The 13,545-nt window shown below is 42.4% G+C and overlaps 1 protein-coding gene across 1 annotated transcript in view; it reads left to right on the forward strand.

The window, feature by feature from the left end:
- The window catches only part of FTCD (formimidoyltransferase cyclodeaminase), a 258,515-nt gene extending 258,224 nt beyond the window's left edge, over window positions 1-291 (forward strand). Inside the window, exon 14 of the mRNA XM_044060511.1 lies at window positions 151-291. Coding sequence (XP_043916446.1) covers window positions 151-237 — 87 coding nt within the window. The 3' untranslated portion in view covers window positions 238-291. The remainder of the gene's footprint in view (window positions 1-150) is intronic.
- The last annotated feature ends 13,254 nt before the right edge of the window (window positions 292-13,545 follow it).

The following is a 13,545-nucleotide window of genomic DNA, read 5'->3' on the forward strand; positions in this document are numbered from 1 at the left end:
TTGAGCCATAACTTCATTACATAGCAATACCTTTTCTAATGATAACCCAGTAAAGTTTCATCTTTTTCGTCTGCACACTAAATGAAAATATGCAACAGTTACTGATAGTTGCATCTTAAATGTTGACAAAAATGTGCTCTCTTTTTGTAGATTCAAGATAAAGTATCTGCCTTGCTGGAAAATGCCAAAAAGAATTCTGCAGTGGTACTGGACTTGTTGGAAGGACGGCGGGAATGATTAAACCCTGTCTCACCTGTACAACACTTGCTATTAAATGATGAATTAATACAATGTCTGTAGTGAGACTTTATTTTAACTTCTTTACAAGGTGACTACAGGAATGCTTTGAGCCATTTTCTCATAGCTCTAAGTATCTTGGCAGGACAGAGGTATCGTGCAGAGAATCTAATCAATCTTATTTTGTCTTTTTGCTTATGTTTCTATGGGTAACTAACAAGACAAAAAATGTATATTGTTTGTTGAGAATATAAGCCTTATGGAGCTAAGGCTGTTGGTGCTACTGACCCAGGATTGATGAGCAGCTTGTATGATGGGTTGGTGGATGACCAGCTCGCTATTCTGCTGGGAGGGTTTGTTGCTGCAAGCCTGCAGCCTTTGAGCCTAGAATATAGAGCATGTAAAGAGCTGCAAATACTTTTGGGCTGCAACCAGACATATGTGCCTCAATGTGTTTCATTACATGCTTGTAACCGGGGAAGTCTGGGAGAATGTAGAAATCCCTTCCGGTCATATGATCATAATCATGCACTTGCTCCATCTCCAGTCTCATACCTGTAATGCTGCAAATGCTCAACGAGGGAGCCCAGGCATGGATGAGTAACAACATGGACACCAAGGCTTGTTCCTTTGAATAATCAAAATATCCAAAAAAAAACAAAACTCCATAATGCAGATGACTGAGATTGAGCAGGGGGTGGGGGAACTGATTAAGACTGAGTTTCAATAAAAGGGAGAGAAATTAAAATATTTCAGTACACTATTAAAACTTGTACTTGGAGTATGAATATCTTAAATTGTATCAAGATTTTTGAAATTAAAATTGATAGCTTCCCTTTTTCAGGAATTGAGGTTAGTTTTCAGTCGCATAAAAATATGCCAAGCTCTAGGAATAAAGTTGTCTAGAAGAATCCATCTTTATATTTGGTTGGGATTAATTACCAAACAGTTTTGATGAAGTGTTTATAATTTACCCCAACATTATGATGACCACAATGCACGTGTACTTGGTGCTGTTATGCTGCTGGGCTGCAGCTCATCCAATTTTTTTTTGCCAAGAAATGTATGTTTGATCAAACCTCATTCCAGTTGCACACCTACTACCTGCTACATCTATTCCCCCCTTAAACTCTGTGCATGTGTGGTGAATGGGAACTAATGAAAAGGGGAAAAATACATGTGATTGCCGACTGTTGGGCTGCCTTTATAACAGCCCAGCAAATATGCTGCTCCCTTAGTAACTTTCAGGTGGTTGTCTTTATCTCCCCTTCATAACTATGCAAGAGTGGGGCTGGTCAAGACTGCAAGGTTTAATGGCCATAAAAAGGACTAGTATTGGCTTGATGGGATGCCAGTCTTAAATTAGAGCCCTTCAGTCCCATCTTCTGCTGTATCTTGCCCCATTTTGTTACTGCACTAAGATGAGCAAAAATCCAAAAATCATAGCTGCAAATAACAGTTGCATTGTCCTCTCATGTTTATTTCGGGGGCAAATACCTATGTAGATGGCAAAAAAGTTTGTATTTTCTTGTCTAAAAAACTGCAGTGCTTGTATTTTCTTGTCTAAAACAAAACTGCAGTGCCACCTCAGTAGCATCTCTTGCTGAGCTTCTAGTTTTTGAAGAGTCTAATTGCTATCATAGAATCGTATAAAATACAAGGCAATGAGGCCATTGACCATTTGTGCCTTACTAGTCCCCATTCTTGGACCTTGCCTCTTAAAGGAGTGATGGGCCAGTTAAAGCTGGGGCTGAATTTGTGAATGCCCATCCGATTGCCTTAACTTATTTTTAAGACAAGATGAAGCATTACATTACTAGATCTGGAGTGGAAGTTTATTCCAGAGCAGGGGTATTTATTGCATGATGAATCTGTCTCGACTGATATATTTGCTAAACTTGTTCAGATCTCTGGTCCTGGGGTTTCCTGGACTGTTTGATTTGCAGAGGTATCTCACTGCAAGAGGTTCTCCAGTTTGGTCCTCAGCTGGTGTGGTATCTGCATACCTTCTGTTTGCATGGGTTTTCTCTGGATGCTCCAGTATCCTCCCACATCCTAAAGACATGCAAGAGATGGATTAGAGACTTAAGTTGCCCATAAGTGTGTGTGATATGGAAGAAAGACCTGGCAATCTACTTCAGTTTCCCCCTTTGCCTTAAACTCCATTGGTAGCATCAGTTGTCCACGGGGTCACTCATGGAATCAGTTGCGACTTGTAAGAGTGAGCAATGAGGTCTTGGACTGACTATCATTAATGGGTCAAAAAACAAGGTGTAGATCACCCCAGTCTATAGCACAATCAATACAGGAACAGACCCTGCAGCCTCTCCTGGTAGCTCCGGTCTTTTAGGCTTCATAATTTATTATTGCTGGGAATCTTTATGTACAATAAGATACATCCCAAAGGGCGCATTGTATTCTACAAGTGGCATGATCAGCTCTTAATATGGAGGGGAAATGACTTTTCTGGCTTTAGAGAAGATGCTGTCTGATTTAGCTGCATGAGATGGGATTTTTAACAATTGTAACATAAGCAAATTTGAAGATATTGCACTTTTAGTTGGCTCCCAATAGAATTGTCTACATTCATAATGCCAAGTGCTGGCACACAGTCTGAAGAGTGAATATCAAATATGACTCTTAAGCTTGTTTTTTGTGGGGGGCAAGCCCCCAGCACTCCCAATATGGGGCAAATCCCCCAAACTTGTATTCCAAGTCTGGGATTGCCAGACCTTTGTTAAAAGGGAATATTCCAAAAAATGTCCATATCAGACTTTGCATATGCAAGTCTCTCTCTTTGGCCATATTTCATTCAGTTTCCATACTGTGACTTGCTGAAGCAGGTTCTGAAATTTCAAATGGCAACTATTTGTCAGTTTTCTATGCACCAGTTGACTGTAAGTTCAGGTCTTAGTTGCTGCACATCAGAAGGAGGCTTGAGGGTGACTCTATCTACAGTCCTCTGCAAACATGGTTTAGTGATCCCTCTTTTTGATTTTGAGATCAGCAAAGTGTATGCCAAATAGCAGAGGTCCTAGCACAGATCCCTGAAAGGACACACTGTGATTACCTTCATGCTATCTGAGGATATACTTGACACTGTTCTGTCCCTCCTCCAATCTGCTATTCACCTGACTACCTAGAGCTCAGTTTAGTATGTTTAGTTTTAATTGGCAGCATGTGGTGTAGTATCAGATGTCTTGGCCAAGTCAACACGTGCTGTGTGGGCAACATTACCACTGCCCACTGCTTGCTACACTCAAAGAAATTATACAAGCATTAACTATTTGAATCAAGTTTTTAGTCATGGAGCAAGTTAAACCAGATCCTCGGGGTTGGATTACAAAGGAGCACCTGGAGATTTGTGAATTCAAATGGCAAGTTTTGTTGAATGTAACTAATCCCCCTGGATTAAATGACACTTGCTCTATTAATTCCATTTTAAGATTGAAATATTACACAGTCTTTGTTTTTGATTACTTGTTGCTTTTTATTGGCGGTTCTAAAATCATGTGATTTTTAATATGCGGTGTATACTGTGTTTCATAGTTTCATAGTGTACTAGGCTATCTGCCCTGGGGCATTTACAAGCCTAGCCAACAATGATGTGGCTATATAGTTGCGCCTCTCTAGTAGTGACACATGTGGGACCCCATTATTTAGTAAACTATACCTCTGTCTAGTAGTGACACTGAGGTGACTCCCGGGGTAAACTTATGATCTCCCATCCATGCATCGAGATTTTTCTTGAACAGTGCCAATGAAGGGGTCTGTCTCACATGAACTGGGATTTTGTTCCAGAGTATGGATAACCTCTGTTATGAATCTATCCCTCCAGCATGTTTTATTCATATTTGTGCAGAGGTTGAAATCTTTAGCTCACGTGGTTCTGGTGGATCTGGATTTTTTGAGATGGAGCATGTCCATCAGTTCTTGGTTGGACATGGCCCTATATGTTGGGCACAAATCACCTCTGAGCAGGCGGTATGCTACTGAATAGAGCTGGAGTTTCTTTAATCTAGCTGGATAAGGCACATGTTTGAGACCCATGATCCTCTTGGAGAGGTACTTCTGGGGTCTTTCCAGTTGCATGTGCCGGGTGAGATGCATCCCAAATGGAGCATTATATTCAGTCATGGGCCTGACAAGGGAGGAATATAGAGGTACAATGACCTCCTTTGATCTGGATGAGAATCCCTTCATGATGAGATGGGCAAGGTAGAATGTCTTTCTGACCACTTTGGCAACATGGTTGTCAAAGGAGAGGTCACTATCGACTTGAGTCCCCAGGTCTCTGATTACTTCTTCCGTACTCAGTGGGTTATTGTCTGTGATAATTTGTGGGTACTTTGTTTTTCCCAAAGGGGATGACTATACATTTTTTGGTAAGTTTGAGGCCATGATTCCGGCACCAGTTGTCCGTTTCAGTGAGACCTTTCTGTAGGATGTGTCAGCAGGTGAATCAACTATGGCACCCAGTTTGCAGTCATCTGCAAACTGTCAGCCATAATCCTTCCATATTTGCTTTCACATCCGAGAAGTAAATGCCGAATAAGAGTGGTCCCAAGACTGAGCCCTGTGGGACACCACTCGTGACTGGTTTTGAGTGACATGGCTCCAGCAATTTTGACCTTATGGGTTCTGTTTTTTTAGCCAGTTTGCTACCCATCTTGTGACATATGGATTTACATTTAGGCTGCTGAGCTTGTCTATGATGCCAGAGTGTGGTATCGTGTCAAAGGCTTTAGCCAAGTCCAAGTAGGCAGTGTGGACAGCCTTTGGCACTAGTGACAGTCAACCAGGTTTAAGAGGCAGGATCTGCCTTTACAAAACAGAACTGGGTGGGATCAAGGGTCTGCAGATCTCCAATCGCCATTTATGAGTTCCATGATGATTCTTTCCATAGCCTTGCAGACCAGGCTGGTCAGACTTATGGGGCGTAGTTACCAGGGTCAGAATTTCCCCTTTGTGGAGTGGGACCACTGTTGCTGTGCGTTCAGGTACATATCCTGTAGTGAGGCTAAGATTGAATAGCGTTTTAGGTGCGGGTTTAGTTCATCTTGAAGTTCACGTAACACGCAACCGGGGATACCATCGGGTCCCATAGATGCTGTGTTTTTTGCTTTGTTGAGTGCTGATTTCACCTGTATGTCTGAGATGACAGGTAGGTTACATTCAGCAGGGATAATTACTACATCTTTAGGGGGTGAAGGAGGGGAGAAATTTGCACTGAACCTATCTGCCAGAATATTGGCAATGTCGGTAGGGTCAGTGAATTTGTCGTGTACCAACTCAGAGCATATCTGAGAATTTCCTCCCAAGGTTCTGACAATTGAAGGCCTTGTGATTGTCTTTGGTATCCTTGGCAATCTTTCTCTCAAAGTTGGCTTTAGATGTTTTTATGAGAGAACGTAGTTTTTTACTTGTGCTGATCAGGGAAGCCTTTCCCTTGTGGGATTTGGCTTTGTCTTGCAGTAGCTTCCTTCTTTTGTTGTACAGTTTGTTTATAGCCGGGGTCCACCAAACCGGGCGTTCCCTTGGTGGAGAGGGTCTTGGTTTTAGTTGGGATTGCTTGATCCATGCATTCTTGGAGATGTCCGTAGAAGGCTGTTGTGTAGGATTCAGCATTTTGGGATGTGGTTTCCATTAACCCAGTAGGCTTAAAGGATATCATTTCTGACTTGAGTGTAAAGTCAGCTTTTGAAAAATTTTTCACTGTAGTCTTTTGTTCTGGGGGTGGGGGTGGGATATGTACATCCAACGTGATCAGTTTATGGTCAGATCTTACTAGTGAGGGGTTTATATCCGGTGCGGAGCATTTGGACCCCATGTTTGTGATAATCAGGTCAAGTATATTATCTCTCCTCATAGGAGAAGTGACCGGTTGCTCCATAGCATTTGAGTTAATGAATTCCAGGAATCTTTGGGCTAGGGTGTTAGGGCTAGAATAGTGGGCCCAGTCTATGTTGGGTAGTTGAAGTCACCCAATATGATGGTGTTTGGTGTGACATTCATATCCTCCAGTGTTTTCAGGAATGCTTGATGGGATTCCTGGGATTGGGAGGGTGTTCTATAACATGCGACCAGTTGTATGGTAGTTTTGCCTATGGTGAGTAAAACTTGTATGGTTTCTGATGCTTCATGGGTAGCCACCAATCGAGAGGTGTAGGTGTCCTTTATGAAAATGGACACTCCCCCTCCCTTTGTGGTGTTTATATTGATTATGATTAAGTTCTGGACAATATAGGAACAAATGCACTAAACTTTTGTTAAATTATTGGCTTCTATTGCTGGCTTGAATTTTTTCCGCCACCACAGGTATGTGTTAAATTTTGGTCTGTTCAGCTGGTTCCTAGTTTCTAGAAAGTACCTTTACCTCTCAAGCTCTTGGGACAAGAAATCTGGACAAAGCCATAAATAATGGGAGAGACAAATGCCTAAAAATAGGGACACTTTTTAAACATTAGTCTTACAAACTTAGTTGATAGAATAGCAGGTGTATTCTGTTTTTTCTGAGGGGTATAAAGTCTGAAACTGAAATGTCTGTCATTTTCTGACTTCAACTCTGATTTTCCAAGGATTTGCCAAGAAAACACAATTTTATGAGAAACAGATCAAAACTGAGGCAAAAATCAGGACATTCTGCCAAAATCTATACAGTTGAGAGGTATACCTTTAAGAGCCCTTAGGTGGCAGGGGGTTGAGATCCTTTGGGATATGCAGTTTTTTATAATTGTCCCGGGGGGTGAAATTTGCACTGTTTATTTGCTATGGTCACTGGATCCATATAGGCACTGCCATCTCGACTAGAATTGCTCTGAACGTTTTCAATTTCCTGATGTAGGTAAAGGATTTGTAATTATACTTGGTTCAGTGACCTAGTCTAAGTTTATGGGATGCCGTTGTTTTAATGGTGGTATTTTTCAGTAACTTCAGTAACATTTTTATGTTTACCTTGGTTTGTAGGTTTTTACTTCTGTATGTTCTGTTTTATTTTTCTTTTGTTTATGCTTGTGGACCACCAGACTTGTTTTTCACTTTGTTTAGCTCTGGTAGGAAAACGGTTACCTAGTTTATTGGATAACTCTGCATAACTACTAGCACTCAACACTTTTGAGAGTTGTACTTGAATTTTGAGACTTCATAGAATTGTCCAAGGTCGGTGCATTTTGAAATGTTTGAATACTGTGATAGCTGCATCTGATTTGATTTTGAGGGTGGTTACTAGTCTGTGGTCATCCTTAAATGGGAAGGATGTACCATCTGGGGTGGTGCATATAGACATTTTTTTGTAAAGTAATTGGTCTCCCAGGATGACAACATTCCTGTGTGTAGTTCAATTTCCTGCTTAGGAATCAAACATTGTTCTCATAGGTCGTACAGAGGGTCCTGTAACTTTCTATGATCTGATTGTTGGCTTTAATTAGATTTATTTCCATAAGTTCAGTTTATAGGTGTAGGAATCTGTCTTGAGGAAATGTGGTGCCTGTAAAAAAAAAAAAAAAAAAAAAAAAGGGCACTCCATTATTCCCCTTGGGTCTAAATGTCAGTTGCAAAACCCTGGTATGGAGGGAGAGTTTTCAGGACTTTTAAAACCAAGTTGCAGTAATACATGAATGTGCTCCCAAATACAGGGCCTCAGTGTCTGGCAATTTAGACTCCTAGTGTTGAGGCACACCACCTTGAAATTGTCTGGTTCTTGACTGATTTTTGTGTTGGTGGATAAGTTAGATGGACTGAACCTAAAGACCTTCTGGGAGCAGCAGCAAGGGCTTTAGCCAGTAAGTTAGAAGCCTTGGAATGAGAGGTACAAAACCCATCCTTGGGAAAGCAAGTAAGGCTGTACAACAACTCATTCTAAGCAGATGCATACTAGATGCCCCTCTAGTGGTACTTTTTTATTCAGTCAGTAATTGAAACTAATAATCTTCTGTCTGCATCCTTGTTGAAGGAAGAATTCTGCATATTACTAGCATCTTTCCTGTAGTTGTGATGCATGTGGAGAGCTCAGAAATTTCCTTGCCTATCCCTCAGGGTTTTGTGCCAGGTCATTTAAGCCCACATGAGATCTTGGTACCTAAAAGATAGCTCAAAATCAATTTACTTTTGTCTGTCCTTGTGAAAGTAGAATTTGAGCCTAACTACAGAGCCCACAATCACTAGTATGTCTTGGTGGTTTTTGTGTACTGGGTTTGAGGTGTTTTTTTCCTGGGGACTCTGTTATAAATGTGGTGGTATGCTCTGTTTTGATTTCTGCTGAATCCTATACTTTGACTAAGAAGGGTTGGGCAACAACACTCTTAAAACCTCCATGTATGATCATTTGTGTGTGTGTTGCTTGTGATGATGCGGGTAAGAGTGTCAGAATCTGGCAATTACTACACTGCCTTAACTATAACAAGTGTGTGTAGAAAAATAGAATATAAAGACTTGTCTGTACAGTACTGGACTTGCTTGAAAGCTTCTTTCCTTTAAATTCTTGAGTGGAGTATAAGTATTAGTACAAAACGTTCTGCAGTATAGTCAACATTAAGGCCCTGACTAAAGTAAGGGCCTTGCCTACTTTCTCTTTCCAAGAGATACTTCAGTTGAAGTGCTGCATTTAGAGCACAGATTTGTGTGGTGCTACACAATGTGCAGCCCGGTGCAAAATAGCTGAGCTAAGAATTCAAATAAGCTGATAAACAGATTTTGGTTTCAGTCAGTAATACTAGCTTCCTGGAAACAGCAGCAGCTTTTCTCTTAAAGTACACTCAACTTTGACTCCTCTCGACCCCTTGGCAAGTTACTTGCCACAAATGCTATCACTTGTAATGATGCTTTTACCATCTGAGCACAATTAAGCTTTTTTTTTCATCTGACAGTCTAATCATGAGTACAGTCACTTGAAAATGACACAGTAACCATGATTGCTTGATGGCACACTTATTCACTGCTAATTCTTTCTTACATTTTCAAATTAGACGCGTATATATTGTACATTCCTAAATGTTTGAGAACACTGTTTCCATTACTACATGAGCCCATTAATTTGATTACCCTAGCTTCCTGCACTTTGCCACATAAAAGTGCACAGTAACATGTAAATAGGGATATTAGATCAATGCTGTATTGATGTAAATGTCAGTTGTCTGCCATGGCCTAATGCTGTATATTAGGACTAGCATGCTACCAGCACTCTGTGGATAGGCCTGCATAGTAAACCATGACAGGTATGTTAGTGGCAACAGTCCTGATCCTGAAGGGTAGTGAGGTGCCCATGCTGTGTGCAGTCATGTGACCTTAAGTGAATGGCATAATGAGGTAGGTAGTGTGCTCAAGGATATGTGCATTGAGTGTGTGCCTCATAGCTGCAATGTAGATACTGGGAGCAGAGAGGGTCAGCACAGTAAAATGCAAGCTCTGCTTTCCATATAAATGGAGAAGAAATTGAGGGTTTTGGAAAGCTAGAAATTCTGCAAAATCAAGCAGAGGTACATGCAAGGGTAACATGAAAGAAAGATGGGGAAGGGCATATTTGTGGTTACAGGTGCAAATTTCCTTTTTTGAAGGGTAGAAAGGTGCACGTGGGAAGAAAGGATGGTGTAGAAAAGGTAGCAGGTTAAGGATAATTTGTCGACAGGTGGGTGGCATGTACACAAGGGAGACTGGTGGAGGGGTGCAGAAAGTTAGGACAGTTAATGGTGACAAGGACTTCAAATAGGGTATAGGGAGTGACACTAGGAAGGAAAACACCATGATGGGGATAGGGTGGGATACAGATGGCCTGTCTGACCAGTAGCCATCTGGATGTCTGTCACTTTGATGGATAGTGTGGGCAGGTTTTCCCTCTGGCCTTACTGGTCAGGGCTGTAAGGCCATGCATGCGAGTATCAGCTGCACACATTTTTTCAGGATCTCAATGGGTGAGCTCAGCTCTCAGCTCAGATGCAACCAGCTACTGTAGATGACACCAAGAGCCCTGGGGTCAGAACCTGGGAGTCTCCATCTTTTCCAGAGGCTGTCATAGGTCACCAATGAGCCTTCCAGGTCCCATTCCCCAGGGTGATGTTCATTCAGCTGCAGAGAGTTGGGCCTATCATTTGCTGATAACCCAGCTGCAACATGTTGCTGGTGCAGAACAAGGTGGCCACCACCATGCCACATTCTCTTCCATAGCTGAACCTGTAGGAAGAGGAGATGAAAAGATACAGCATATTCTCTACAGGTATGATAGCTTGGATTTTAATTTTAAACTAAACAATAAGCATGCTATTTATACTCTGCTACCATGAGAACCTGTTCATCTGCTTAGGAACCAATTTTAAAGCGATCCTCACTTCTGCTGTAAAATATGAAACTATTAGTACAGTTTACATCTGACAACTGAAAGCAATAGCAGTAACAAAGGAAATACAGAAAAAAAGATGTATTGTGCTCACTGTTCTCACCTCTGTCTCCCAGTTAAGGTGGAGTAGGTTGGGGTGGCACCTTCACAAATCACTACAAATATGATGGTACAGCTTTTTGGAGTAGGTGACTGTGCCCTTGCTCACCACCATGCTAAGCTGTATACATGGTGCCATCATAATAAAACAGTAGGTACTCCTGATTTGTTTGCAGCATGTGGAAGATTATTTTAGTTTTCCTGGCTGCATTACCTTGCTAAACCCAACACTTGCATAGACCAAGAAAAGAAAAATTGCCTTTTTTGCATAGCCCATGGACACCACGCATCTTGCATTACATGGTGCACCCTAGCTACTTAAGATGGATTGCTGGTGCAGAGTGGCACTATGGGCTTGGCTTTACCTACACAAGACCATATCTTGCACATGTCCTAGGCTGGGACAAGCGGCATAACACTCATTGGGTGATATCACTGCCAGAATGTTCTGTGCTTTGGGGATAGCCTCCTAATTCACCTCACTCACTGCAATGTTCTATTTTAGTGATGGAAACATGGTCACCTATGTTTCAGGAGACCATATTGCAACAAGCAGCTTATAAGAATTTGGTGGACGTGTTTGTATTCCCCGTAGAACTGCTTATTTTTATAATGTTCATCAAAGTTGTCTTAATACTTTATTCATGTGTGCTAATGTTTGGTGGTTATAATCTTTTAGTCGTGTCATTTTTTAATTCTGTCTCTTGTCCAAGGTCATACCAGAAGAGGGTCTTTGGGACAATGTACTTGCCTGGTTAACAAATACTGACTAAAGTAGATTGGTAATACCTCAGGATTGTAGTGATCATACTTGGGTGCATGGAAGCAACAGGAGAGATGCTGAACAATCACACAAAGGTGACAGTTATTGTTCTGTTGTGGGGGCTTACTCTGGTAGGAAGCAGAATATGACAGTAAGGCACAGCTGCTGGCAGGGTTAACTCTGAGCATAAGGGTGTGATAGTTTACTGCCCCATCTTGGTGGATCTCACCTTTACAGGGAAGAGTTTTCAAGGGTGTGATAGGTTACTGCTAGGTGGGGGACCACACTATTGCACATGCGGAGTGACAAGATAATGCTAGAGGGGATAAAAAATCTTCTGTGCATAGACCAACACTATTCCCCATCAGCACAGTACTGCACATGTCAGTGGTATGCCTGTTACACTGGGTGACACCTGACAGTATATTGGCAGACAGGTATGTAGCCATTATGTTTAGGCAGGACTGTAGTGAGACCAGGTCTAAGGACAGTTGTGCATACATGCATGGATTCATATGTATATAACCCACTGGTCTACATATCCCATGGGACTGAACAGCATCGGCTGGAAAAGGTCACTGCAGAGGATGCAAGCATTACAGGCCCTAAACATACACACAGCATATGCATCATTGACCTAACCTGGACCAGACTTTCCGGGGCCAGTTATGGCAGGAAGTGGCGTAAAATATTAGTGCTGCTAGCCATAATAGGACAACAGCATTGGAGGGTAACTGACATAATGTATGCAAACACTAAGGCATAGGACACTGCCTGGCTTAGGTCCAGCTGAGAAGGTGGACTACCAACAGAGGTGGCTGACATGAGTTCCTGATAACCCCACCTGGGGCCCATGAGAATGTTTTGTGCCTCTGTGGTTTTGGTGTGGGAATACAGGTGCTCATTACCAGTCCAAGGTACATATGTACTTGTAGGAGTCCTTTAATTGGGATGTATGTGTAACATAGGTTGTGTTGCAACACTGACCTAGGTAGTTCTCTTCTGATGGATGCCACTGGTGGAGGGTCCAGCACAGCAGGACGGCACATACCTGATGTGTTTGGGTCACCATGCTCATGGCAACGTTGTGGTACAGCAGCGCTTTCAGCACTGCTGCTACTGGTGGCCATGAACCCTCCCCACACATGAGGTGATGGGGGGGACAAGCTGAATCTTCAGCATCACTGGTGTTTAACAATGGATGTTGAGCCCATTAGCCCACCCAGGCTAAACTGGGGTCAGCAGCACAGGATGGCATCCATGAACCTTGCTAACTTCAAATTGTGCACATACCCAATGGGGGTATTGGTGGTTGCCATGGCTATGACTTTGGGTCATTCCCTGACATGTGACAGGTTTAGCATCAGTCAGCAGATGTGCAGGTCAATGTCTGTGCCTAGAACAGCTGCCACAGGTGCCATGTGCACTATAGCAAAGATGAGTATGCTACGTGGGCATGTAACTGTTGGAACTGTGGGGCAACTTGCACCACATAGTGATGGGTATATAGGGGCTTGGCGAGCACAAATCTGATGGCAGTGGTGGCCTGATTGGCATCCATTTTTGCATCCATGAGATACTGGCAAATGCCTATAGTGGCAGGGCAAGGGTCTTAATATAGGTTGGAGAATCACAGTTCAGGCTTATGCTAAGGGGACCCATTGTTTTGGAGGCTGCCTCAGTCTTAACCCTGGCTATGGCTGCTCCCATCTATAAAATGTAGGCAATCTCATGGTGTGACCAATGCTAATGTCTCCACTGTTGGGATTCCTCCAACATCCACTCTGGGTCCCTCAGTTCCATGCTGCTGCTATCTACTGTTGGTCTACTGACTGCAGTACCTAGCTGTGACTCTCCTCTGGATGCTGACCATCTAGTAGTCTCCACCTGGGGAAAGCAAAGCAGGGTTCCTATACATGCTCATTTGTACTGCAGTGTTTGTTTACTAGGTGGTTGCATGCAATCATATTACAGAATATGGTATACACCATGACTATCTGACTGCAGGTCTTGGGTGCATACTTCAGTGTGGCACTAGCTGTATTTAAGCAGTGGAAACATGCCTTCAGGTTTCCAAATGCATCTGATAACATTCCACATCTGCAACAGTGCAGTACAT

This window comes from Protopterus annectens, chromosome 2.part0 (assembly GCF_019279795.1).
Source record: "Protopterus annectens isolate FY-2018-M chromosome 2.part0, PAN1.0, whole genome shotgun sequence".
NCBI lineage: Eukaryota > Metazoa > Chordata > Ceratodontiformes > Protopteridae > Protopterus > Protopterus annectens.